This window comes from Chelonia mydas, chromosome 25 (assembly GCF_015237465.2).
Source record: "Chelonia mydas isolate rCheMyd1 chromosome 25, rCheMyd1.pri.v2, whole genome shotgun sequence".
NCBI classification, from domain to species: domain Eukaryota; kingdom Metazoa; phylum Chordata; order Testudines; family Cheloniidae; genus Chelonia; species Chelonia mydas.
The window spans coordinates 9,270,604-9,297,794 of record NC_057858.1 but is presented as its reverse complement, the minus strand read 5'-3'; the positions used below and the strand labels follow the sequence as shown (position 1 = coordinate 9,297,794).

The 27,191-nt window shown below is 46.6% G+C and overlaps 2 protein-coding genes across 2 annotated transcripts; both read left to right on the top strand.

Moving 5' to 3' along the window:
• Positions 1–16,063: 16,063 nt before the first annotated feature.
• Positions 16,064–16,966, top strand: LOC102936691 (E3 ubiquitin-protein ligase ZNRF4). Its single transcript, XM_007072213.3, has one exon. It carries the CDS (start codon positions 16,064–16,066, stop codon positions 16,964–16,966), a length of 903 nt encoding a protein of 300 aa, XP_007072275.3.
• Positions 16,967–18,881: 1,915 nt separating this feature from the next.
• On the top strand, positions 18,882–19,964 carry LOC102936924 (E3 ubiquitin-protein ligase RNF167). The gene has a single exon (XM_007072214.4). The coding sequence runs from the start codon at positions 18,882–18,884 to the stop codon at positions 19,962–19,964; it is 1,083 nt and encodes a 360-aa protein (XP_007072276.4).
• Positions 19,965–27,191: the final 7,227 nt, after the last annotated feature.

Genomic DNA, 27,191 nt, shown 5'->3' with positions numbered 1-27,191 from the left:
AAGCTCCATGCCTCCTCTTTTCTCTTCCTTTTACATCAAACTGCTTTCAGAGCAACATCTGCCAGCCCCAGGGAGCCTGACTCCCTATGTCCTAGGTGTGAATGGCCTTAGCCCAAAAGAGAAACATGCAATCTGGATTTGCCCAGGGATGGAATCTTTTTTTTTTCCTAACCCTAAACTCCTGGGTGAGTTCCAAGCCAGATGTGCAGGGAGCATAGCCTCATGATTCTTATGGCACTTCCCGTTCACAAAAATGCCCCTCTCCTAACCACAGCAGTATACACAGAAATGGGTTTACAGATTTCAAGGCCACTGTGATCATCTAGTCTCACCTCCTGTACAGCACCGGCCAGAGAACTGCCCCAAATAATTCCCAGAGCAGATCTTTTAGAAAAACCTCCCATCTTGATTTGAAAGTTGTCAGTGATGGAGAATCCACCAAGACCCTTGGTAAATTGTTCCGATGGTTAATTACTCTCACCATTAACAATTTATGCCTAATTCCCAGTCTGAATTTGTCTAGCTTCAATTTCCAGCCATTGGATGGTGTTAGACCTTTCTCTCCTAGATGAAAGAGCCCATTATTAAATATTTATTCCTCACAAATATATATTGTAGACTGTAATCAAGTCTATAATCCCGTAACCTTCTCTTTGTTAAACTAACTAGATTGAGCTCTTTGAGTCTACCACTATAAGGCAGATTTTCTAATCCTTTCATAATTTTCATGGCTCTTCTCTGAATCTGCTCCAATTTACCAACATCCTTCTTGAATTGGGGCACCAGAACTGGGACACAGGATTCCAGCAGCATTCGCACTGAACCAAATCCAGAGGTAAAATAACCTCTCTGTTCCTACTCAAGATTCCCATGTTTATGAATCCCAGGATCACATTAGCTCTTTTGGCCACAGAGTCACCCTGGGAGCTCATGGTCAAGTTATTATCCACCAACCCCCACATTTTTTGAAGAGTCCCTGTTTCCCCGGATAGAGTCCCCCATCCTCTAAGTATGGCCGACATTCTGTATTCCTTGATGTATACATTTACATTTAGCCGTATTAAATTGCATATTGTTTGCTTGAGCCCAGTTTACCAAGCGAACTAGATCGCTCTGGATCAGTGACCTGTCCTCCCCGTTATTTACTATTCCCCCCCATTTGCAAACGTTACCAAAAGATGATTTTATGCTTCCTTCCAGGTGACTAATGAAAATGTTAAATATTGTACGGCCAAGAGCCAATCCCTCTGAGACCCCACTAGAAACACGTCACTCAATGATGATTCCCTGTTTACAATTACGTTTGGAGACCTGTCAGTTAGCCAGCTGTGGATCCATTTATTGTGTGCCCTGTTAATTGAATATTGTTCTGTTTTTTTAATCCAAGTGTCATGCTCTAGCAAGTCAAATACCTAACAGAAGTCTATTATACCAACACTATTGCCTTTTTCAACCAAACTTGTACTCTCATTAAACAAAGATATCAAGTTAGTTTGACAGGATCTATTTCCCATAAACCCATGATGATTTTCATTAATTACATTACCCTCCTTTAATTCTTTATTAATCAAGTCCTGTATCAGCCACTCCATTATCTTGCCCAGGATCAATGTCAGGTTGACAAGCCTATAATTACCTGGGTCATCCCTTTTCCCCTTTTTAAAAATTGGCACAACGTTAGCCGTCTTCCAGTCTTCTGGAACTTCTCCAGTGTCCCAAGACTTATTGAAAATCAACATTAACGGTCCAGCGAGCGCCTCAGCCAGGAGAATAACTATGGATCCAAGTGAGTATATCTATGAAAACTTCTGGCTCAGGTACAGTCCTCTGCCTCCTGGACGTGCAGCGAAGAAAGAGGAAGGAAGGATGGAAGTTACAGGTAGCTTTAAGGTACATTTTGGTCCTCTGGCTTCTGGGCTGCTCCTAAATGAACTAAATGAACCCTAGTGTGAACCAAAACAGAGAGTCTGCTTTACAATCATCTGATGAGTGCTGCTTCGCTATCCCGAGTGGCCTATGTAGTGCTATGTGCCTTGGGCCCGCCCCCTATCACTCCAAGCTCCGCCCCCCGATGGGTCCCTGAGCCAGGGCTTGCCGTGGGAGTTGTATGGTAGACTGGAGTCTCTGGTGCCCAACTTTCCCGTAGAAAGCCTTCTTCAAAGGCTGGGGGCCCGATCCAAAAAAACATAAAACTTGCCGCCGAAAGGGGAGGTGGAATCCTGCCCGCCGAACACAGAGGCGGAGTGACGGTGCGGCCGCTGAATTGAAGAAGAGCTGCGTCCCCACTGCCAAACTACCGACGAGCACGAAACGCACTCTGACGGCGCGGCCGCCAAATTCCCGCCACCGCCGAGGGCAGATTGCCGCCCCAGAGCCCGACGTCCTGCCGCCCCTTTACATTGGCTGCCCCCCAGGCACCTGCTTGGTTCGCTGGTGCCTGGAGCCTGCCCTGGACCTGATGCCCTGTGGCCTTTGTGCAGCCATTTACATCAGTGCAAAGTGAGCATAAAGTGCTCCCCTTCGGATTCCCTTTGCACTGCTGTTAATGGATGCACATGGTACAGGCCAATAGGGAATTAGGCCCTTTGATCTACAGCGCGCCTGTGGAGTGCAATCAGCAACTTAGGCCATGACTGCTGCTTCCGTGCCGGGACATAGGGAAATCCTGACACTCACCACCACAGGCTGCATTAGTCAGTCTGGGTGATACAGGAAGCGAGAACCTCAGGGTCTATCTGTGGGCAGCTGCCTCGATAACAAATCCCCTTTATGTTCACTGCAGCTGAGTCCTATCTCTCCCTTACCGCACGTCGCACTGCAGGGCCCTCTGCGTCCACACCCAGCTAGCTATGTTCTCAGACCTGTGTGTGCCAGATGCCCTTGTTGTCGGCTGCACGCAGAACTGGATGCCGCATGCTCAAACCATGTACAATTAGGTGTAACTCTGTCTCCACTCCAGAAAGATGGAGCGTCGATGGAGCAGCAGTTATGGTCGTGCACCAGTAATTTTCAAAGGACAATCATGTGTCCATTGTCCATTACGGCTGGAGCAAATGAAGACGAATGAAAACATTGATTAAGTAAGTTTAGATGCTCCATATGCCTCTATTTACTTACTGCAAGGAGGCCAGGATTACGAGAAGCATCAGAAGGGAAAATTTCCACAGGGCAAATTGATACTTAGTCAGATTTTGACTCCGTATCCCCCAGTCTAACTTATTTCAGAGGCAGATACAAAAATCAGGTCATCTAAGATTTGGGTAAAGATTTTAAAAGTTGAGAAATGGGCCCTGGCCATCCTCATAAAACAAAAATAAGGACTAACCCTGTCCTCTAATAACATTTCTCTATCTCTTTTCATCCAAGGAGCTTCATGCACTTTACAAACATCATGTAAGTAATCCTCCGACAAGCTCTGGGAGAAGTGACATTTTCAAAAGTGAATTTGGGTTCCCTTCTTGAGAGACTTAGGACCTGGCTTTCAGAGCTGCTGAGCACCCACAGCACCCACTGACTGCAAGTGGACTTGTGGGTGCTCAGCTCCCATGGAAATCAGGCCCTTGGTGTCTCAAACTGGGCACCTAAAAACTAAGGCACAATAAGATGAGTGGCCACTTTTGAAAATTTTTGCCTAACTGACGTCTTCAAGGTCACTCATGGCAGAGCTGGGGAGAGTACCCAGAAGTCCTGATTTTTGTCCCTGGTAGCTCTAATCCATACTGGCTCTCATAACCATCAGAACAACAGGGTTATTTCACAGAGTGACGTATCACTGTTATTCGAAGGAGAACCAGTCAATATATTTGTTTTCCTGTTGATATACAGCGGCGATAGGAAGCCAGGCATGAACTTTATTAAACCGGGCTAATTTTTTATCAGTTCTGTGAACTATTGATTCCATCCCTATAGTTATGTGGCTCGGCTTCAACCTGAAAAAAAAATCATTTAAAAACAAAAAGGGCAACTAATGCCCCAGAAATGCAGCTAATCCAGGAGGCAGATGTCACAGTTTGGATGCACAAGGAGAATCCTTTTGATCAATTGGCCAAAGACAAGCGTGTTATTTAGGAGCCATTTGCAAACAGGCAAATTAAACCAGGATCACTTTTTTAAAAAAGAGAAAACAGCTTGACAATGGATCTGAAGCATCTAAATGGCTTTTCTGAGCACATCTAGGGCTAGATTATGCCTGTCTCCTGGATGGATGCACAAGGAAGGGGAGCACAAAAGGAGCTTGCTTTCTCTCTCATGCCCCCTCCCTACATTCGACTGAGCACAAGGAGCCACTGCACCCCCGTCGCCAGGGAGAAAGAGGGCACAGCTGGCTGGGCACACGCTGCATCGTTCTAAGGGGAGTAGCAGTGGGTCACTGCCTGGGATCCCCGAGACACTATGTATCTCCTTCAATCCCGATGCCACCTGGGGATCCCTAGATGCAACTCCATCATGCCTGTCAGTTCTGGGCCACGTCCATCCAGCACAATCTCGCTCATAACATCTACATGCGGTGTAATGACACGGTGAGCCTAAACCACATCCCCAGCTCCAAACATCCTGAGCCTTGGGGCAGTCTGAGTTAGAACTGTGTGGCTCAGATCCCCCAGGCCAAAGGGCACACAGAACCCTGTGGACCCGTCCCGAGCTCACAAAATAGCCAGAGTCAAAGGGCTTTGCTTACAGAACCTGCAAGAGAGCTGAGGGAGGGAATCTGCACCATCAAGACAGAACCTATGTCAGAAGCATCCAAGCAACTGGGCTACACCCAGCTATTCGTGGGTGTTGGGGAAGGTGGCACCGGCAGATGCCTTCCTACACAATGTGGGCCTGTGTCAGCGAAGTCCCTGGCATGCGCACATTCCCCAGGCTTGGCAGAGCACAGCTCCAGGGAGATGTGCTCAGGAGCAGACATAGGGAGCCAGCTTCCCGCAGTGGGAGAGTTCTGCTACGTCTCGGCAGACACCAGCTCCCATTAGGTACCAAAAGAAGCGAGCTGGTTTTCAAAAGAGCTCGGCTTGTTGGGTGCCGAGTGATTGGGAAAATCTGGCCACCAAATGTCCATCCGGCAGCACGCCCTGGTGTAAACGATGAGCAAACTGTAAGGCGGCAGGGAACCAGCTCCAACGTAGGGGCGCCTGATCAGTTGCATTTGCCTACCAGTGCCGTTTGCACGCCCACAAACATGGCTGACACTGGCACGCCGATACACTGTGAAGGGGCACGTCTACCCTTTGATAGTGTGATTGAACAATAGCAGTCTGGGTGGCCTTCTAGTTAACATTCCAAAGTAAACAGCTGATTCTCTTGCTTTCTCAGAGCTTTTGCATTGTAAACTAGAGGGTTTTTTTTTTTCTTTTTGTTTTTTTCATCTTTAAATCTTCATGGTTAAACGATACGCTGTATAAACAAACCCTGAGTGTGCCTATCTTGTGAGGGGGATGGCAACAAGCGTAAAGATGCTTATCTGCAATAATAGGGCAACACGCTTTGCCCCATCAATATCATAGCGCTTACACTTGGATTAGCACGTCAGGGTGGCTTTGATAGACTTCCTTTGGTTTAAACTTAATCCGCTGGTGCTCCTCTGCCGTGGGCTGCTTGAGACCAGCTGTGAAGCATCATCGTACAAGACAGAACATATGCCCGAGTAAACAAATTAAGGCTATCTCCAAAACAACAGGCCTGTGGCTTCCTGGAAGAGCAGCAAAGAGAAACTTAATCAACAGCAGCGGGTGAAATGGGAAAGGGGAGGAGACGGACCTTTGCTAATGAAGGTGATGCTTTCTGATTGCAGATGCTCGCTCCCAGAACTCAAGTAGGGAATCCGCGGGTTGGCTTCCCAGGGTAATGATGCAGAACAGTGCGCTGTGCCTGATGGAATTTGACCAGGACTGGCTCCATGTAGTCAGCTTTAGGGGATGTATAAAAGGTATGTCTCCACTGCAATCAGAGGTGTGAATGCAGCCGGTGTAGCCACTCGCAAGCTAGCTTTTATCTAGCTAGCTCAAATAACAGGAGCAGTGAAGCTGCAGCTGCACAGCCTAGCCACTCAAGTACATACCCAGGCCAGGTCTACTCGAAAAAGTTAGGCCAACAGGGGTGTGAAAAATCTGCCAACCTAACCCTTGGTATAGACAGAGCTAGGACAAGAATTCTTCCATCGACCGAGCTATCGCCTCTCGGGGAGGTGGATTAACTACAGCAAGGGGAGAACCCCTCCTGTCACTGTAATAAGTCTCTACACTGAAGGGCTACAGCAGTGTCGCTGTAGTGATTTAAGTGTAAGGCCCTGGCCGGGCTTGTACACTGCTATTGTTATTCACACTAGCTATATCAAAGCTTCGGCAGTCACACCTCTGATTGCAGCGCAGATGCGGCCTGCGAACCCTATCTCGTTTATACCGACTTCTTGCCGTCCTGCAGGCCCAAACTGGGCTTCGGGCATCTGTGTTTCTTCCCTTCAGGAATCTGTGACCTATGAGTTTAACCAACGGCCTTCTTGAAACAAAGTCTATTTATTTAGCATCGGAGAAAGATCCAAGCATCGGAGAAAAAAGAATTTTAAAATAACGCACAGCCTACACGCATCTTTAGACTCATCTGAGCTTACTTTTCACGACAAGCTAGGCTTTCCTCCTAAGTTACAGGAGCAGAAAAGATCCAACTTCTAGGCAGCGCAAAGTCTCTTGAATGTCGGTGTGTGACTTATCTGGTTCTCCCAGTCTGACCAACTCTGTTCAGATTGGTGTTGGTGAACCCCATGGGACACTAGAGGCATAAACGTTACTCATTCTGACCTGAAGAAGAGCTCTATGTAGCTTGAAAGCTTGTCTCTGTCACCAACAGAAGTTGGTCCAATGAAAGATATTATCTCCCCCATCTTGTCTCTCTGTTAGAAAGGCTATTAGGTGGCTATGCTCTACTACCTAGTCAGACCACTATACAGTACAAAAATAGCACCCGAGTAACAAATCCAAACACAACATTCATCATTCTTAAGTAACATTCCAACATTTGTACCTGCACCATAAGCTATTTTGGTGCAAATCTGGGTGCTCACTCTGATTTTGGGCAACATGTGTCCTACTTTGATTGAACTTAAGTGAATAAAAACAGACTTTGGCCAAGATCAAAAGAGGTTTGAGTTCAAAATGATTTCATGAGTTTGGTTCCAGTTTGGGTGTAGACCAGTCCTAGTGTACAGGTTCAAGCTAAACTGATAGACGGCAAGTTTCAACTGATATTGGGGCATCCATACAACAAATTGTCACCAGTTTACCCAAATTGGTTTAAAATCACACCTTTAGTTAAATTGGAGCAACCCTGTGTGTAGACCAGAACTTACGTCCTGTAGTCACATGCAAGACTCCTCTGCTGAGTCATTCTAGTTTCAGGTGCTAAAACCTAAATTAAGATTCAAGCTACTGCTAAGCCACCCTGGTGAATGGGTCCAATCAGCCCCAACCCAGATATGGAGGGGGTGAGAGTGTGTCTTTGGGTCCAGAGGAAACTAGGACAGAGGAGACGCTGGGTGGAAAATCCTAGGGACAGCTTGGAACACAGAAATTGCTAGTATCCTGCCTCTGGTATTGGCCAGTGTGAGATGTTTCAGAGACACGTGTAGGAAATGCCACGATGCCTAATTATGGAATAACTGACCTGCAGTGGAAGTGTCTTCTTCATCCCAGGCTGTTAGTGGTTGGCAACCAATGGGCAGTCATACCTACGGATGAGTGCAATGAAGGCAGAGTTGCTGGATGCCAAGTGGACCTTCTACAGGGAGACACATGTTTCAGGCTCGGCCCTGATCAAATAACTGATTGGTCCATCTCCCGGGAGAGAAGGCCCAAAGAGTGCAGGCCATGCTTTAAAATCGACAATGACGTGTTATGGCAGGTCAGAGCCCAACGCGGCACAGGTGAAAGCCTCTGGCTACTGAAATATTGTTGTCTGTGATCTCTTTCCTGTGAGCAAGAGACCAAAGCAGGGACCGCATTAATCCTTGGGCAATGGGAGACTGCACACGTGGCCACTCCATCAGCCTGGAAATTCTACACCACTCCGCGGAGGAGGGCCCTGCAGTTCAGCTATAACTTGCAAGAGCAGGGCCATAACCAGGATGGGGCAAGTGGGGCAGCTGCCCAGGGTGCAAAGACACAGGGGCGGAAAAAAGGGGTGGAAAACGACTGGAAAAAAAAGATAGGGGGCGCAAATATGCTTGCTCGCCCCGGACAGTAAAAAATGCCTAGTTACAGCTCTGTGCAGGAGGTTGCGCCTGTAACCTACAGTGGCACTGTCGATTAAACACGGGGGCGCTGAAGACTTTAGCATTCTCTGCTTCTCTCCTACCCAGAAAGGCTTTGGATCCAATACATGCATATGCATTCAAGCAACATTGCTCCCTGGTCCTGTGGAACAATGCTGTATATCCTGGTTGCCACTGCCAAGCTCTCTGAGCTGACAGGCGCGCTCCCTCTTCCCAGTCAGGTTCAGAGATGAAGGGGCTCTCCCCCAGGAGATCATGAGTGGCAACAGCACAGTGCGCTATGGCTTTTCTCTGCTTCCCAAGGCCTACAGCAGATGGAAGAAAGATGACCAGCACCTTATATAGCCAGATTGGGCTTACTCTTTCGTTCACTTTGCAGGACTAGCATTGTCCCACCCAGCTATTAGCACTTGCCCTCCATCAGGTAAGACAGTTCATGGCTTCTGGTGCCACCTAAGGGCTCGGAATATCGCTGAAGCTTTACATCAGAAAATAAACACACACACACACACACAGAGTGTTAGGTCTAAATATGGACCACAGCCATAAAGTACAGATCTGCAGCCTCATAGCTGAGAAACTCAAAGTCTGGGGTTCTCATATCCAAGGTTTTGTCTCTTCCCGTTATCACCCCGATTCAGCAAGGGATTTAAGCACGTTTGACTTTCAGCACTTGAGTGGTGTAACTGAAATCAGTGCCATTACTCATATGCTTCAAATTAGTCATGTGCTTAAGTACTTTGCTGAACTGGTGTGACTACAAGGGGCATTTGGCATCTGGCAATGCAAAATCTAGATCTGAGTCTCGATTCCCGTATGCACACCCACTTCCCAAATTAGATGATTTTCAGATCCAGGCTTTAGCTCTGGCCTCCTTTCTCATTAGAATTGGATTGTGTGGGCTAAACTCCTTTCAGAAAGCAGCTATTCCATTTTCCTCTGGTCTTAAACAGCTTCAATCCATCTTACTGCATTACAGAATCTGTGTTGATTGTTCTACTGTACTGAGTAATAACAACTTGTACTTTCCAGATTACCCCAGGGAACTGTATTCACAGTTTAGCTGCACCATGTATTCGGGAGGGCACGCACACAACGGGGTAATTTGATTTGTCACAACAATGCAGAGAGCTTCTCAGTGGGAAGGGAGGGGGATGAGGGAGCAGGAACAAAAGGAGATAGAGAGGAGGATTGGCTGCACAGGGAAGGAGCCTTGAAGGCAGAGAAGGAAGAAGGGGACAGGACTTTGGCAAGGAGCAAGGAGGGGGAGAAAAGCCAGTGAAAGGATTCTAGGGGCCCAATTCTCCAGCGGCAGGGTGCAAATAACTCCCACATCACTGGGGAGCACTTGCGTGTGGAGAGACAGATGAGGCAGTCGCAAGCAGAGAAGTAGTGGGAGGGGGATGAGAAATGGGGCATCTAGACCAAAGAGGGGAGGGGAAATCAGAGATTGCTAAGAAGATTTATGCTTCCATGCACCCCAAGCTTTCCCATCAGTCAATAAACTCTCCCTCCTGGGAAAGAAAGCCTGCAAGAGGCTGGAATGATAGTCAATGGAATAGCGAGCCATAATATAAACCATTGGTTGAAGCAATGGACTGAAGCAGTTTAAGACTTAGTCAAATTGAATTTCAAAGGTCTGTGATCCCTATCATGTTTAGTTATTTCTCCCCAAACCCTGATGCACAGGTGCTGAGATGTGTAGTGGTAGGGAAAGGCAGTGTAAGATGCGGGGGTTGCTGGGCTCAGGTTCCTGGAGTTCTACTCCCATCTCTGCCACTGACTCAGTGTGTGAATGTCGGCAGGTCACGTCCCTTCTCCATGCCTCAATTTCCCATCTGTTAAATGGGGAGGATACTTGCCATCCGAACTGGTCTGAGATCCTGGGATGTATAGCATAAGGGCAAGATATTATTTCTCTCCAGTACAAATATCATCAAGAAAAAAGAACCCCCTCGCTGGCACTCTCTGGTGACACTGGTTACAGAGTACACTGATATCACAGGAGTCCAGTTGCCGGACGTGGGAGCTCAAATTATGTTCAGTGCAACTGACTTCAGCAGAGCACCTCTGAGTTTGGTGCTGTGGGCTACTCACTTTTTAACTGTACCCTTAAGAGACATCTCTGCAGATCAGTGGTACATGTGAGCAGGTCCAGAAGTGACCGTCATGTAATCCGCTGTCTCATTTAGAGACAAGATAATCATGTGTGTAACTCTGTAATAACCTGGAAGGGGGATTTTGTCTCCTCCCACGGGAAATGCAGGAAAGAGCCAGAGGCAGGGGAAACCCCTGTTTGTGCATGTGCTGTGGGGAGATATTTGAGATAGAGGGCCAGATCTTCAGCTGACGTAACGCAACATCATTTCACTGAAGTCCATCTAGCTACAATGACTTGCACTAGCTGAGAACCTGGCGTGACACCTTTCACCGCACTACAGTGAAAGTGAACATCTGTGCAGAAGTGGTCTGGTGAGTTATAGGCTAGTTGACCACAATGGTCCCTTCCTGTCAAAAAATCTATTAATCTATATCCAAGCCTCACTCTTTAGATGGACAAAATAACTCAACCCCCGATCCTACAGTGGAGTCCCTCCATTTCAGAACCTTATGTTTCTGCAGAACCCCATTGACCTCAGTGGGGTTCTGCAGGACTCCACCCAGGAGAAGCTTGCTACAGGACAGGGAGCAGATTAGTCAGTGTGTGGGCAGGAGTAGTCAATTATTCTTTGTCACAGTCCAGATTTCTTGGCCAAGGTATAATCAAGGTCCAGACTCCAGAAAAAATAATTAAAAACTAATAACAATCATTATAATAATAAGTAAATAAAAAGATTTTGGGGTCTGTTCAAAAGCCTCTGGCAGTGCAGATTTGGCCCGCGGTCTGCCTACTGACTGCCCTGTGGGGTGAGTTACACCCGCTGATGCAACTATTGTTAGCACTATAATGCCACGGATTTCACGTGGACGTGGTGTTCCTTGACTTTAGCAAAGCTTTTGACACTGTCTCCCACAGTATTCTTGTCAGCAAGTTAAAGAAGTATGGGCTGGATGAATGCACTATAAGGTGGGTAGAAAATTGGCTAGATTGTCGGGCTCAACGGGTAGTGATCAATGGCTCCATGTCTAGTTGGCAGCCGGTATCAAGCGGAGTGTCCCAAGGGTCGGTCCTGGGGCCGGTTTTGTTCAATATCTTCATTAATAATCTGGAGGATGGTGTGGACTGCACCCTCAGCAAGTTTGCAGATGACACTAAACTGGGAGGAGTGGTAGATACGCTGGAGGGTAGGGATAGGATACAGAGGGACCTAGACAAATTGGAGGATTGGGCCAAAAGAAATCTGATGAGGTTCAACAAGGACAAGTGCAGAGTCCTGCACTTAGGATGGAAGAATCCAATGCACCGCTACAGACTAGGGACCGAATGGCTTGGCAGCAGTTCTGCAGAAAAGGACCTAGGGGTTACAGTGGACGAGAAGCTGGATATGAGTCAACAGCGTAGCCAAGAAGGCCAATGGCATTTTGAGATGTATAAGTAGGGGCACTGTCAGCAGATCGAGGGACGTGATCATTCCCCTCTATTGGACATTGGTGAGGCCTCATCTGGAGTACTGTGTCCAGTTTTGGGCCCCACACTACAAGAAGGATGTGGAAAAATTGGAAAGAGTCCAGCGGAGGGCAACAAAAATGATTAGGGGACTGGAACCCATGACTTACGAGGAGAGGCTGAGGGAACTGGGATTGTTTAGTCTACAGAAAAGAAGAATGAGGGGAGATTTGATAGCTGCTTTCAACTACCTGAAAGGGGGTTCCAAAGAGGATGGATCTAGACTATTCTCAGTGGTAGCGGATGACAGAACAAGGAGTAATGGTCTCAAGTTGCAGTGGGGGAGATTTAGGTTGGATATTAGGAAAAACTTTTTCACTAGGCGGGTGGTGAAACACTGGAATGCGTTACCTAGGGAGGTGGTGGAATCTCCTTCCTTAGAAGTTTTTAAGGTTAGGCTTGACAAAGCCCTGGCTGGGATGATTTAATTGGGGATCGGTCCTGCTTTGAGCAGGGGGTTGGACTAGATGACCTCCTGAGGTCCCTTCCAACCCTGATATTCTATGATTCTATCATTCTATGATTCACCAGGGGATCATCAAAAGCCCACCCCCACCCCCAGCCCTGTACGACTAATCATCATAATCCTAAAAACCATCCCACTGAATAGTAAAAATATATATTTTATCTATGAAATACTACACACACCCCACCTCTTGCTAAAAGAGACCTATAGGGAGAAGTGGTCAGGAATTATTTTTGACAAATGTTTTTTCCTCAGAAAATGCCAATTTGTTGAGAAAGTTTCTCAGGTCCAGGATGGAGAGAGAGAGAGAGAGAGATCCCAGAATATCCAGAAGCCCACTGTCTGATTTAGAGCAGAGACTTGAATCTGGATCTCTCACATCCCATGTAGGTGCCTTAACCACTTGGCTACACTCTCTGCCCCAATTAACATTTATTTATACAAAGCGAAACAGCACCAACAGGTGAGATTGAGAGACAGGGCCCCAAATCAGGCACAGCAGGGACTTGAACCAGACTCTCACACGTTCCGGTAAGCACCCTAAACCAATTAGCTATCCTGAGCTAGGTCTCTTGCTGTTTTTTTTCTTTGTTTGCAAAAATAAAACATTCAATAGGCCTAGATTTCGTTCCAATGCAGAATGAAAACAAAGGCCCAATACTCAATTTTCGTGTATGTGTGTGTGAAATGGAATTCTTGTTTTCCAGTCAGCCCTAGCTATGAGTCTGCATTGGAAGCTGGCTGTTGGTGGATATAATACATGCAGTGAATTTAGGTTTATGAGCGCAGGGAGTGAGGAATAGGGAAGTCCCCAGAAAGCCAGGAGAATGTCAGTCATTTTATTCCAGTGTATCAGCTCTCGCCACTAGCGTTATGAGCTCAGTATAAACACAGCGAACCAGCATAGTCCAGAATGTAGGGTAATGGACCTAATACATATGCACCTCGCTGGGATGCTAAATACAACCATAATGCAAATAATAAAGAACAATGAGACACATTAGTTATGAACCCACATCACACACCTGGCTGGGCTGCTTTTCTAGTGCTGCAAAAGCCTTTGAATAAAACATCCAGATCTATTTCACCGTTGAAGCAGCTCTAATTGACGTTGGATCTGAGGCCAGAAATACAGTCTTTGCTAGAGTTACAGCGATGTCCATGTGACAGCGCCAGTCACCTCGATATCTAAGTTGCTGATTGAGTCTTCCTGGCAGGACCGGTCTCCTGTGAACTAGATCCTGGTGGCAATTACACTGGTGTAAATCCAGAGTAACTCCCTGGACTTCATAGGAGTAGCTCAGGATTTCCACTGGGATAAGTTAAAGCAATATCTGGTCTTGGGTTTCTGCTTCTACAGAGGGTTCCAGCCCAACAATGGATTGTAAGAGAATAGTATAGGAAGTGTAAGTGATCGGTTAATAGAGAGGTAAATGGTCTCTTCCTTTCCTCTAGTTTGGATCTTTGTTCGAGTGGTGAAATGGGACCGGTTCCCTGTAATTGCTCTGCTCTCTCACATAACTGCTGCCTCCCATGTGTGGCTTGTTGACATTTAAATAAGTCGCAATTATACTGAGGAAGTAGATTGCACAGACCCCAGAGGATATGGGTAGAGGACACATCCAGGAGTGGCTGTAACATATTTAACACATGCATGCATGACTCACACAGGTTTTCACTGAGTATATCTGGGAGTGCGGGGGGGGGGGGGGGGGGAGGAGATACAGTTTATCCTAAACGCTGGTTGTAAGGAATACAGCATGTTCCTTGAGCAGTTTCTCTTGCAAACCTCGTGCATCAGTGAATTTCAATGGGATTTCGGTGCCTAACTCCCTTCAGCTCCATTGAAAATCTCAGCATCTGTTCCCTTTCCTCACTCCCCTAGACCCTCCCTTCTCCATACGCTAACCCTGGCCTCATTTCCCCTCTCTCTCACTCCTGCTCTCCAGCCACTTCTCCTTTGCCTTCCAGAAAAAATCCCTCCTCTCTGACGCTTGTCCCTCCAGCCTTACACTTGCTGCTCCATGCCCTGTGTCCATTTCCCCCAAACGCTGGCCTCCTCTCTGCTTCAGTCCCTTCCCCACTCCCCTTTCTGCTCCCAGATGCCCTCTTTCTAGTTAGGCTCTAATCCAACCAGTCTTCTTAATGCCAAAAACCTTCCTGCTAATGGCACTAGTTACCCAACCTATGACGCCACCCTGGTGTAACAACTTCTCTGTGCAACAGTTGTTGTTGCAACAGATGTCATAGAAACTGGAAAGATCTATCAGGTTTCCTAACCCAGTTATTCCTATTATAGACCACTCTATAGGGGAGGGCGTGCAGGCCAGCACTTAGGGAACAGGACTGGGACTATTGCTGGCTCTGCTGTGTGGCCTTGGGAAGGTCACTTCTGATCGACCCAGGCTGGGAGGCTCGCTGTCATGGGCTGTGTAAACATACCCAACGCGTTACTCTAATATGAAGCAATAAGAATGATCATTTCTAAAGACAAATCCACTCATGGACCTAATTGAAGCTCAGCCTCCCTGTCTTACATGCATGCCGTGACTGTAACACCTACGGAGCTTGGAGACCTCAAAAAGTAATATCAGGGTAGTATTAAGGAAAACAGAATAAAATAAACTCCTTGAAATCCGATGAGCCATTTGGTCTCTGTGCTGCATGCTTCTCTCCTCGATTGCAGGATTATATGTGGAACGAAGCTTCGCTCCTTGCCTGCAGTTGCATCTGAACTCTCCAGACCCTCTGCCAATCTGATCACAGATGAATTGGAGAATGGGGGAGGCTGCTAGGGACTCTCTCTCTCTGACTGTGTGTTTGTACAACCTCTGGCATAATGGGGCCTTGACCTTGGTTGGCATCTCAAGGTGCTACTGTAATACAAGATGATGTCACCCAACCCAGCGTCAATATTGCAAAAACACGCACCGGAATATGCCTCAAACCCGGCGCAAGCATGTAAAAATATGCACAAACGGGCAAACAGTCATATGAGAAATGAAGGAAGGTTCCAGGTTTTAGAATAAACTCACCCAAAAGCTTAGAGGCCTATTTAGTCCTTCAGATGTTCCCACAAGACCACCCTGCTGCCTAGGCTTTTTATAAGAGCACCCATCACTACGGTGTCTGTCCAGCCTCACAGGGGTCCTCCTCACAACTAGCCCGTGCCCTCTAAGAGGCTCTGGTTCCTGCGGCTTCCTGTCATCGTCTAGAACTAAGGAATGCTGGGTTGCTACTACCTTCTTCCACCCCCAGGGCTGGATGGCATCTCATCTCATTCTTCTCACTTCTCTGCTTTCGGCACTTCCGAATTTCCCTTCTCTCTCTCTCTCCCCCTCCCTTGCACAAAAGCCTTGTCTCTTACTGGGGCCCAGAGACAGGGTCCGGGAAAAGCAGAGCAGACAGTGAGTGATGTCACAAAGACTTGGGCAGCTGCATGCAGCTAATGAGAAAGGGAGGCATCAGCTGGGAGCCACTCAGCTGGACTATGCAGTGAAAGAAGCTGCTGACAGTAGCTCTAAGGGAAGGGACTGGGAGACAATCACCCGCCTCGTCCTGTCGTTGTTATTGCCTTAGAAGGCTTCAGCATGTCTCACTGATGACATCAAAGAAGATGAGCAGAGCTGAGTTCTCCTGCTGTTTCCCATAGAGTCCTCTGAAGCCAGCGGCTGCGATTAGATAGGAACTAGGTCAGCACACTGAGAGACCACCAGCAGCTGCCAGCATGTGGTCTCTGCTGTGGATGCCTCTCTGCCTGATCACTGTATTCCTGCTCTTAGAGGCGCCCATGGCTGAAGTCTTTGTTTACGTGGTCTACAAGCAGAACTCCACCTGCATAGATTTTAGAGCATTATCTGCATGCCTGGGGCCTCCTGTCCCAAGAGAGGGCCTGAGGGGTTATCTGATTGAGGCAGCACCTGCAAATGCCTGTCACCCTATCAGAGGGCCACCAGCAGGCAGCAATTCCTCTGCAGCCTTCATCGCACTCATAAGTAGGCATGACTGCCCGCTGGGGGTTAAGATCCTTCATGCTCAGCAAGCTGGCTATCAAGCTGCTATTGTCCACAATGTGAACTCAGAGAAACTGGTGACAATGGTGACTAATGTTGAAGAGATCAGGCAGAAGGTTGGAATTCCTTCCGTCTTTACTGGGGAATCAGCCGCCAAGCAGCTAAGAAGGGTTATGGACTCTGAAAAAGTCATTCATATTACTCTAGTGGTACCTGAACAGTATCATAATCCCTGCTGGGACAATGCAAAGTTCTCCATCGGGGACACTGCTAGGCACTACTGGGATCTCCAGTTTGGATATTGCTCCAAACACATGATTTCTCTTTTCATCCAGGAGTTTGGCATGGCAATCGGCACGATCGTGTGCACCCTGCTAGTTGTGGGCTGCATGAGGTGGTGTCGGAAGAGGCAGAAGATAACCATGAGCACGTTCAAAACGGGAGACAAATATGTTACGTGTGTGATCTGCATGGCCGAGTATGAAGAAGGAGACCAGCTGAAGATCCTCCCTTGTTCTCATGTCTATCATGGCACGTGCATAGACTCATGGCTCCTCATCCAGCCCCAATGTAAGACTTGTCCAATTTGCAAACAGCAAGTGAGTGTTGCCAAATAGACCTTTGACATGGACATGCATTGAAATGTCCCTCTGCAAGTGTAAAACGTTTTAGATGAGGGAAAATAAAATGAGTTTGAGATCACAGCTGCTGGAAGTCTCTGGTGTACACACACACACACACACACACACACACACACACACACACACATCACTAACGTTTCCTGTGGTTTTCTCCAGGAGGAAAATATATACAATGAAACCTGTTTTACACAGAACCCATGGGGCCAGTAACAATCAGTTGCCTAGTACAGGTGAATCTTTAATTAACTACAGGGCTAACAAAACCATATTGGACCACTGGGGATACTTTAAAGGGGATAGTTCAGCGAGGGGTTGCCCACTGAAGGTGCAGCTCTTTAGGGACCGAGTGCCAGAGACTCTGAGCATCCACAGCGCCAGCTGAATTCAGTGGGAGACTGAGAACCTCTGGATATCAGGCTCATGTAGGCAGGTATTCCAAAGAGCTCAAAGCCAGAATTTCAAGTGCTCCATTCCCACAGCAGAGCCAGCAGCACTGTTAGCCCTACACTTTCAAAATTCATGTGTCAGAACACACCCAAAAGTCATGAGGTCGGCTTACAGATCATGAGATTTTTCTGAGTAATAAATGTTTGGGATCTTCTTATTCGCCTTCCAGTTTCTGAGCCTTTAGGGACACATTTTAAATCTTTCTCTGCCCCCATGAGGGCTAGAAATTTAAATGAAAGCTGAGATTCTCTTTCAATCCCCTGACCCCAGCAGTTGGAGCTTTGAGGTCAACAACAAATAGCATGAGGCTTGCAATAAAATCACGAGAATTGGCAGCACTGCCAGATCTTTTGGTGGCAAGCAGCTCCCATTGTGACCTGAGGCCACAATTTCAGAAAAGCTCAGTCAACACCCAGCATGAATCCAGTGTTCTGCGCACTTGGAAAATCTGACCCCTTGTTTTGGTACCTTAAATGGAACCTACGTGCTTCTGCCAGTCTCGACAATAGTGTATTGGGTTTTTTTGCTCTGCGTGGATGGACAGATGGATGTCATTTCAACTTCTGCTTGTTTTATTTTGAATGATGATTAACTTGTTTAGATTATTTATTTCCATTATCTAATGACAAAAAGCTCTGGCCTTGTAGCTCTAGGTGCTTTAATGTCCACTAGATGATCACACTCGTAGAAAGAAAAAGGTGGGGCTTTTTGTTTTTAAAGCAGAAAGCAAATTCAGTCAACCAGCCTGGGCTGATATCTCCCCTCCCACATGGGAGAGGATGATCCTAACAGATCATTCCTACTATGCAGTGTTCTCCAGGCATCACGTCCATACCCAAGGTGAAGAATTTCCGTTTGCAGTGGGAGGACTGTCAAGAGAAAGGGCATTTATCCCTCAGAAGGATGCGAGCAACTCCCCTTGAGTGCAGCAGGAGATACTGATAACTTACCAGAGGTTGGACTGGGACAGAACTGGGTCCAAGAAAGATGGAAGAGTGGCAGCCAGGAGAGAACTAGGGAGGAGAGGAGGAGAGAAGGGTGCAAGGCAGATTGGCAGTGATGTTACAGAGACCGAGTCCTGGGGAAGTGCAGCAGTCACTGGGTGATGTCACAAAGCCCTGGGGAGGTGGGGAGGAAAGGTTGCCTAGCAGCTGGAGACAAGGAGCGAGAGAGAGAGAGAGAGAGAGGGTGGAGCCCAGGGAACGAGCACACCAGCATGGTGAACTGAAGGAAGCCTTTTGCAGAAGCTTCCAGGGAAGAGGTGGGGTATAGTTATCATCCTGCTGCAGCTGCGGTCTTCTGCAAAGACTCCAGGAACGTTATGTTGATACCACTCAGGCAGGCTGATAAGTGTGTGTTTGCCTCCTAAGATCCTTCACAGTTACGCCTTTCCTCATTGCCCAGCCCGGGCCCTTGCACAGAGAGATACCCATCAGCATTCAGCATGAGGCCCCCGCTCCCTCTCCCTCTCCGTGTGGTCGCCGCGCTCCTGCTCGTGGACGTTGCCCTCGTGGAGGCCTTCGGACGTGTGGTTTACGACCACGGCTCCACCTGCGTAGGTTACAATGCACTGCCTGCATGCTTTGGACCACCCCTCCCGAGTGAAGGGCTGACGGGGTACTTGATCGAGGCCATGCCTGCAAACGCCTGTGATCCTATAGAAGGCCCGCCGGCATCCTCCAACTCCTCTGAGGCTTTCATCGCACTCATCCGTCGGTCTGACTGCCCCTTTGGTGTCAAGGTCCTTCACGCACAGCAAGCCGGGTACCAAGCCGCTGTCGTGCACAACGTGAATGCAGAGCATCTGGTGAACATGGTAACTGACGACAAAGAAATCAGGCAGCAGATTGCGATCCAGTCTGTCTTCACAGGGGAATCAGCCTACAGGCATCTGAGAAGGGCTTCACGTTATGAAAAAGGGGCTTATGTCACCCTGGTGGCACCCAAAGATCCTCATAACTCTTGCCAGGATGCTGCTACGCCCTCCATGTGGGCTACTGCTAAGCAGCACTGGCCACGCATGTTTAAATACTCCGCATACCACGTCATTCCTTATGTCCTCCAGGAGTTTGGGTTCATGATCAACGTGATCATTTGCACCATCCCGCTTGTGGTCTGCACGCGATGGTGCACGAAGGGCCGGAAGATAACCCTGTGCACCTTCAAAAGGGGAGACCGGTATGAGACGTGTGTGATCTGCATGGCTGAGTATGAAGAAGGAGACCAGCTGAAGATCCTCCCTTGTTCTCATGCCTATCACTGCACGTGTATCGATACCTGGCTTCACACCCAGCCCAGGAATAAAACCTGCCCCTTTTGCAAGCAGCAGGTGACAGCTGAAGCTCAGGATGTCAGTCTGCACGGAGGGAGGAACCCACAGGAGCAAGTGGCAGGAGAGGAGGACCATGCAGAGGATGGGGAAGACGAAGATGGTCATGATGACGAGTATATTGAGGGAGAGGAAGAAGACGACCAAAGTGCGGACACTGAGGAAGGGTCTGATGAGCTGGAGAATGACCCTCATTGAGTAATAGACTCAAACCAATATCAGCCCAAGCCACACGGCCCCCAGCTTTTGCCCATCACTAGCTCCAGCCTGTCTATTGAGAAGCGTTTAGCTCAGTTCTGTTTTGGCTCCTTTCTCTCACTCCCCACAATAAAAGGCATAAAATGTCTGCTGCAAATGAAACTCTCCTTAGGCTGGGGGAAATTAAATGCATTTGATACCATTGAGTTCCTGGGAATTTCTGGTCCCCATCCGCTCACATTTCCTATTGCTTTTGTCTAGCTGGAATAGACATACACAAATACATGCAGTGACTCTTAGTTTAAGGAATTGCATGGTGGCAGTGCATAGAGGCCCCACCTGAGACTGGAGTCCCATTTGCGGGATGCTGTGTAGACATAGCGAGCCTTTGCCTGTCATGACAAGCTCCAACCTAAAGAGAACAACAGAACAAAACCTGTGTGGTTTTTGGAGGGGGGTGAAGGGGTGAGAGAACCTGGATTTCTGCAGGAAATGGCCCACCTTGATTATCATACACATTGTGAAGACAGTAGTCACTTTGGATGGGCTATTACCAGCAAGAGAGTGAGTTTGTCTGTGGGGGGGCGGAGGGTGAGAAAACCTGGATTTGTGCTGGAAATGGCCCAACTTGATGATCACTTTAGATAAGCTATTACCAGCAGGAGAGTGGGGTGGGAGGAGGTATTGTTTCATGGTGTCTGTGTATATAATGTCTTCTGCAATTTCCACAGTATGCATCCGAAGAAGTGAGCTGTAGCTCACGAAAGCTCATGCTCAAATAAATTGGTTAGTCTCTAAGGTGCCACAAGTCCTCCTTTTCTTTTTGCGAATACAGACTAACACAGCTGTTACTCTAGAACCTGACTGTTGGCTGAAGTGACTGACGCAGATCAGTTGGAGAACTGGGATTAGAACATAGCTCTCCTAGCTCTCAGGCCAGCGTTCTGTCCCCTGAACCACGCTGCCTCACCTGAGCTACCCTTTGGCAGCAACTCAAGAGCCCAGTAACAATTCCTTGCAGAGTACAGGTTAGTCTGTAGCGACAGGTGCAGCCGAACTGTACAGGGGTACTCTGAGGATACTTTAAAATGGTCCCTTAAGACAGGGGGTGGTGACGACTGGAGGTGAAAATCATTCAAGTAGGATTTACTCCATGCAGGTGGGCAGAGAGAAAAGATACAAAACATTTCCAAGGGCTGCATAATCGGCTGCATTTTGAAGGCTGGCTCATCACTCTATGCACTCAGCAGAGGCAGACGTGACAGGTACATGTAAGCTCCTGCTCTCCAGGGTTTTCCAGGTCATTTTCCAAGCGTTTCTAAACACCGTTAGAAGGGCAGGATTTATGTACTAACATGCCCCAAATCAGATATTCTTCTCCTCTCTCTCTTGGTTACAGGAAGAGCAATTTGTTCATTTTGGAGAGCCTCTGAGTGCATCTCCTGTTCAGTTTGAAAAAGCCGCAGACCAGCAAAGGATTCAGTCCACAGTCAATTAATACCCTATGACCAGCTACGCTAGCCGGTCATGTAGAGACACTCTCCTGATCATCATCAGCCCCCAATCTCACACTAAAAAATAAAGCATAGAAACTCTTTATGCATTAACACCCTTCAGGCAAAAGAGTCTGGCCTGACATACCAGGACTGAGAGATCAACAGGCACTGTTACACCAGTACCAGAGCCAAGGGCTCTTCACTGGGTGTGAATATCCCTCTACCAATTGTCAGCATTCAGGTCATTGGGCTGTTGAGAGATCTCAACCATCAGGATCACATGGAGGAATGAAGGTCTATGGCCTTTTCCAAAAAGGCTAGTGACTGTGGGTACCTCTGGTTCGGGGTGTTTATTTTGAGACATCTAAAAGGGCTTGATTTTCAGAAAACGCAGTCTGAAAATTAAGCCAATGTCTCAAGTTTGGCACTCACAATCACTAAGGACTTTGTAAGATTTTGGCAGGGGTTCAAAGCTAGTCAGAGCCTAGTCCCTGTGGCACTGTATAGATGAGAGCCAACATCCTGAATTGCACCCAAAAGTAACCAGGGAGCTAGTGCGACCTACAGAGGACAGGTGCACTGTGATATGGAAAGCAGGAAAATATCCTGCTGTTTTCTACATTGTTTGAAGCTTCAGGGTATCGCAAGGTATGACACATTGCAGTAATCCAGCTGAGTAACGCATGGATAAATGCAGTGAGGTGTTTAGCCGAGTGGAAAAGCTAAACTAAAATTTGGAATTTCCATCCCACCGAAAATTCCCACTTTTGTTTACATCCCAAATAGGATGAAATGTTGAAATGGTGAATTTTTTCATGGAATGGAAGTTCTGAAAAATTTCCATTTGGAAAACGCTGAAAGGTTTCATTTCAACATTTTCGTTTGAAGGGAAATATTCTGACATTCCTGAAACGGAAATGTTTTATTTCGGGGTATTGAACTGGCCCGAAATGCTTCAAGAGAAGCAAGATCTGGACACGAAAGGAAGAGATGGGTTCTCCACTCTGCTTACCATTATCAAAGACTATCACACCGTAAATCTAAAGCGTCTGCCACAGATGCCTTGGCCTTCTGCACTGTAGCTGTCTGATCTGCCACCCTCCATCAAATATTAATAACTGTCTGCAGAGCCAGGCTGGCTTATTGCTGGGATGGGACGTGCTCCTATTTGCCACAGGTTGATTATTAGTAACTTCTTTAGAGATTGCTTTATCCAAGTTACAACCAGTATGTAGGATAAATTGTAGAGAGAATGCACCAGAGAAAAATATGGAGAAGCTAGATCCTCAGTTTGAGTAAATCGGTGAAACTCCATTGTCTGTCTTCAGATTTACCCTGGCTTAGGATCTGGCCAGCGTGACAGTGAAACCAAGTTAAATTAATGTTCTGGTTTAATCATCGGTTAGGAGCGAAGTTGGGGAGAGCATGGTTAGAGGAGGGGCTGGAAAAGGAGGGGCAAGGCTTATGTGGAGAATACAGAGAGGCAGGCAGCTATATTACAGCATCTTCTGGACGTGCTCTCTCCTCTTTTCCTTGAAATCCATGCAATCTGCTGTCTTGGTATAATTGCTGTTAATTTAAATGTCAGCAAGCCACACAGGGGAGTCAGCAATTTTAAGAGTGAGCAGAGCAATTACCAGGAAGGAGGCCCCATTTCACCACTTGAACTGAGAACCGAAGTAGAGGCAAGCAAGAGACCATTTTTACCTCTACATTTAACTGACTTCTAACACCTTCCATACCAAAAAGGCCACAACAACCCGAAAATATTTGAGACAAGGGCCCAGTGTAGAAGCAGAATGACAGAGGTGTTCTGGAGCCAATCAGAAACAATAGCGAGGGATCCTGTAATCAGCGGGGAGACAGGAAAGATCCCATCAGAAAGCGGGTCCTGAGTTTTTCATCAAAATGGGTATTTTTGTTTTATTTTTGGAAAATGTCAATTGGTTGAAACTGAAACTTTGCATGGGAAACAGGTGGTTTTGACAAATTTTTCTACTGGATAAAATTTGGAGAATTTTTTTTTTTGTCAACTCCTGAAATGAAAATTTCCAGTTTTCTGGTTCAAAATGATGCTTTGTTTTGAAAACGAAGCCAATTATGATAAAAAAAATGTTTTTAAAATGATCAACATTGAAACAAAATGTTGCAACCTACCCAAACCATTTCTTTTTCAGACTTTTGGTTTGAGAAAAACGTCAATATTTTGACTTTTTGTCCTGATCTGAGACAGGAACATTTATCAAAATCTCAAAAACTTTTTGTGGGATAGGAAAACCGTTTCCCTCCCAGCTGCAGCTCCAATAAGAAGCATAGCTAAAGAGGAATCCTGTTGGAAATATTCCCAGGCAGAAAGAGATTGGAAGGCGATCAGTTCCAAAAGATCCAGTCAGAGACAAAATAGAATCTTGCTAAGTGAGATATAGATGGGATCCAGTCAGAAGGCTCTACAATATTTTCAACTGCCTGCCTATCCCTTTGGCATATTCCCTGCTCCCATAAACCAAGCTTCACCGCGCATATTCTATTAAGCAATAACCAGATTCAAGCACAGAACCAAAGAATGATTTATAGATCTCATTGGTGAGAGCTTTATTTTTGTCATTTTTCTCATGCCTTGTATTGAAGGGCGTGTGTGTGTGTGTGTGTGTGTGTGTGTGTGTGTGTGTGTGTGTGTGTGTGTGTGTGTGTGTGTGTGTGTGTGTGTGTGCGCGTAGTTTATTATATTGCTAGGAGTTTTACCAGACCCACAGAAGAAAATGCTGATGACCTGACCCAGTGCAGAGAACTATCGCGCCTAGACAACCAGAAAACGTCAGCACTATAGATCACAGGGAGCAATTCGGGCTACATACAGGGTAATCAGCCACCTAAATGCAACCTTTCAGTAAGGATGAAACTCATCCCTGTGCAAAGAGCCAACACTAAGAAAGGAACTACTCTCAGGGTTTAAGTGGGACGTAAGTGATGGATAAGTCTTGTGATGGCTGATGCACAGGAGTGAATTTCAGCCTTGAAGACTGACATATAATATCTACTATAGTTAAAGGGGATGTGCCACATGTCCCTCTGGCAGAACTCTAGTGACTTCAGTGGAATTACACCAGCCGAGAATTTTGCCTTGCATCCCTAATAACCCTCTGGGGGAGGAGGGAGGGGGAAGGAGAGAATCAACTTGGGTTGCAGAACCAGCGACCCCTATTCTTCACCAAGGCTGTATGGAGCTTGGAGTCCCTCCTGCAATATGGGGATTTTGCCTACATGCCCAACAATCATCGTGCAGGGTGGGTTTTAGCTCCTAGAGTCCAATCCTGCGCCCGATGACTTCAATGAGAATAGGACCAATGTGATTTCTTCCATGGAAGCAACTGCAAACAGGATGCAATCCATCTCCGCTGGTGATTGGATCCTTCTGGTTGGATCCTTTCTTCACCCTTCCTGCTCACTGATTATTAGACATGGTCAGAAAACAGAATTTCCATCCCAGGGAACTTTGTAAGATTTCAACCTTTTTTTTTTTTTTGGTCTCGAATCGAGATGGAAAGCCAAAAATTTTGACTTTTTTGGCAAAACAAAATTCCAAAAATAATTTAGGATAGGGTTAATTAAAACATTTAATTTAGCTAAATTTGAAACATTTCATTTTGATTTCAACCCTTTATTTATTTATAAATGAAACAGACAATTTCAAAGCAAAAAAAAAATCAAAATTTTTGTTCTGAAAACTTCAAAAAACAAGACAGTTTGACACTTTTGAAGCTTTTTTCCATTTTTTCCTAAATGAAATTTTGTCAAAATCAATACAGTTTCTCAAAAAACAAACAAACAAACAAACAAACAAACAAACAGTTTTGTCGAAATGGCATTTTCCAACTAGCTCTATTGGTTATAAGTCCACATGAATGGGGAGAGGTGAAAGTAAAAGGAAAGACCTTGGAAACTGGAGCAGAATTTAACTACTTGGGGAATGATGCTCGATCAATCCTCAGTGCCCCTCCCTACTCTCCATTTCATTCTCAGTGGCCTCTCGAGAGATTCTCTCTCTTCCTCTAGAGATTCTCTCTCTTCCTCTTCTCTCTCTTCCTTGGATTCTCCAAGCATCACCAATTTGAGTCACAATTAAGTCCTATGTGACCTCCCTTCATACAAGCTTACACCTGCATAGACAGATTGGGAAGGCAACCCTCAGCCCTGCGTACTTTGTACGAACAAAAGAGGTTCAACCTGGGGTCAGTGCGAACCAATCCAGCTTTACCTTCTGGATGCAGTCACTAATTCCCTTTGTCATGATTGGGTTTGGGGCCAGGGATTGCTAGCACTGACAACTCTGATTTCATTGTACTGAGCAGGGCTTCTTTATTGGGAGTGCAAGGGCAAGAGAAAGGGAGACTTAGATAATTTCATGAACAAAACCCCTGGTTGTCACCCGGACACTTTGTATGTATGAAAACATACAACTTGTGTTTCCCCTGTTCTCCCTAAGGCTTATCTCCTGCTCCATCTCTCTTTGCCCCCAACAAGACCCCATTTCTTTTTCTTTTTTTCCCTTCTCCTCCAACTCTGTTCCTGAATTTCCAGAGCCTATTCTTCCACTGTTGAAATTTGTACTGAGTCAATCCACACCCCTTTCTCCTTTCCTCTCTTTCTCTGCCTCCAAATCCCCCTCTTTCTGACCCACTCCTCTGCCTTTTTACATCCACACCACTTCTCTCTCTCTGCTCTCAGAGAAGTTTTTATGCATTGTCACAAATCAAGGTGTCTTTGCACTCATTAATGTGTGGTACAGCTAAGCCGTGGATATAGTTCTCTGGGGTAATCTGTAAAGTACAAGTTGTTATTACTCACTACAGTAGAACAATCAACACAGTTTCTGTAATGCAGTAAGATGGATTGAAGCTGCTTAAGAACACAGGGAAATGGAATCAGTGCTTTGGAAAAAAAAATAGTTTGGCTCACAAAATCCACTTCTCATAGCTCTTGTGTGGTCCTAGATGTCACGCTCTGATGTGCTCCAGTGCATTTGCTCATAGCTGGCAGCAGTGTTAGTCCCGCTGCATGATCCAAAGTCCACTCTATGGGCCAAGTCCTGCTTTCATTTATATGGGTGTAAATCCAGAGTCACTCCACTGAACTCCAGGGCCTGTCCATAAATTAAGTAACACATGTTTGGGTGATTTGCAAGACCCACTCACCCCTTGCCACACTTTGTAACACTGAAAAAAACATGGAAAATTAAGGTCCCTGATGCACTTTGTCGTTTATGGACAGCCAAAGTTATTTTGGGTTTATGCCAGTGTAACTTGGAGCAGAATTTGGCTATACAATTGCAGCTATAAATCCTATTGACCACTTTTCTCCACCATCTCTGGATAGGACCTTCCTCTTACTTCGTGTCCTACCTTTGCACTGGAACTGCCTGCTGTTCAGTAGTTTAGAGCCACATACGTATTCGGAAAGCCAACATCCAAGTATTCCAGTTCTATTTGCAATGGTGAGCTGAGCCAATAGCAAATCTAACTAGCTTCAAACTATTTATTCTCAATCAGTTAACTACAAGGACCGATTTTACACCCACTGTAAAAGATGAAGATTAGTTACTAAGCCACCTCCTCCCATCCCATCTCCCGGGCTAGCCCTGAGCACGTCTCAAATCTTTTTTCATGCATTTATCCTCACAGCACCCTGTGAGGTAGCTTTCTATTCCTGGCTCCTGCTCCTCTCTTACCCTGCT

Bases quoted from the DNA above. Each gene is read 5' to 3' on its own strand.
- LOC102936924 (XM_007072214.4), top strand. From the start codon at position 18,882: ATGAGGCCCCCGCTCCCTCTCCCTCTCCGTGTGGTCGCCGCGCTCCTG.
- LOC102936691 (XM_007072213.3), top strand. From the start codon at position 16,064: ATGTGGTCTCTGCTGTGGATGCCTCTCTGCCTGATCACTGTATTCCTG.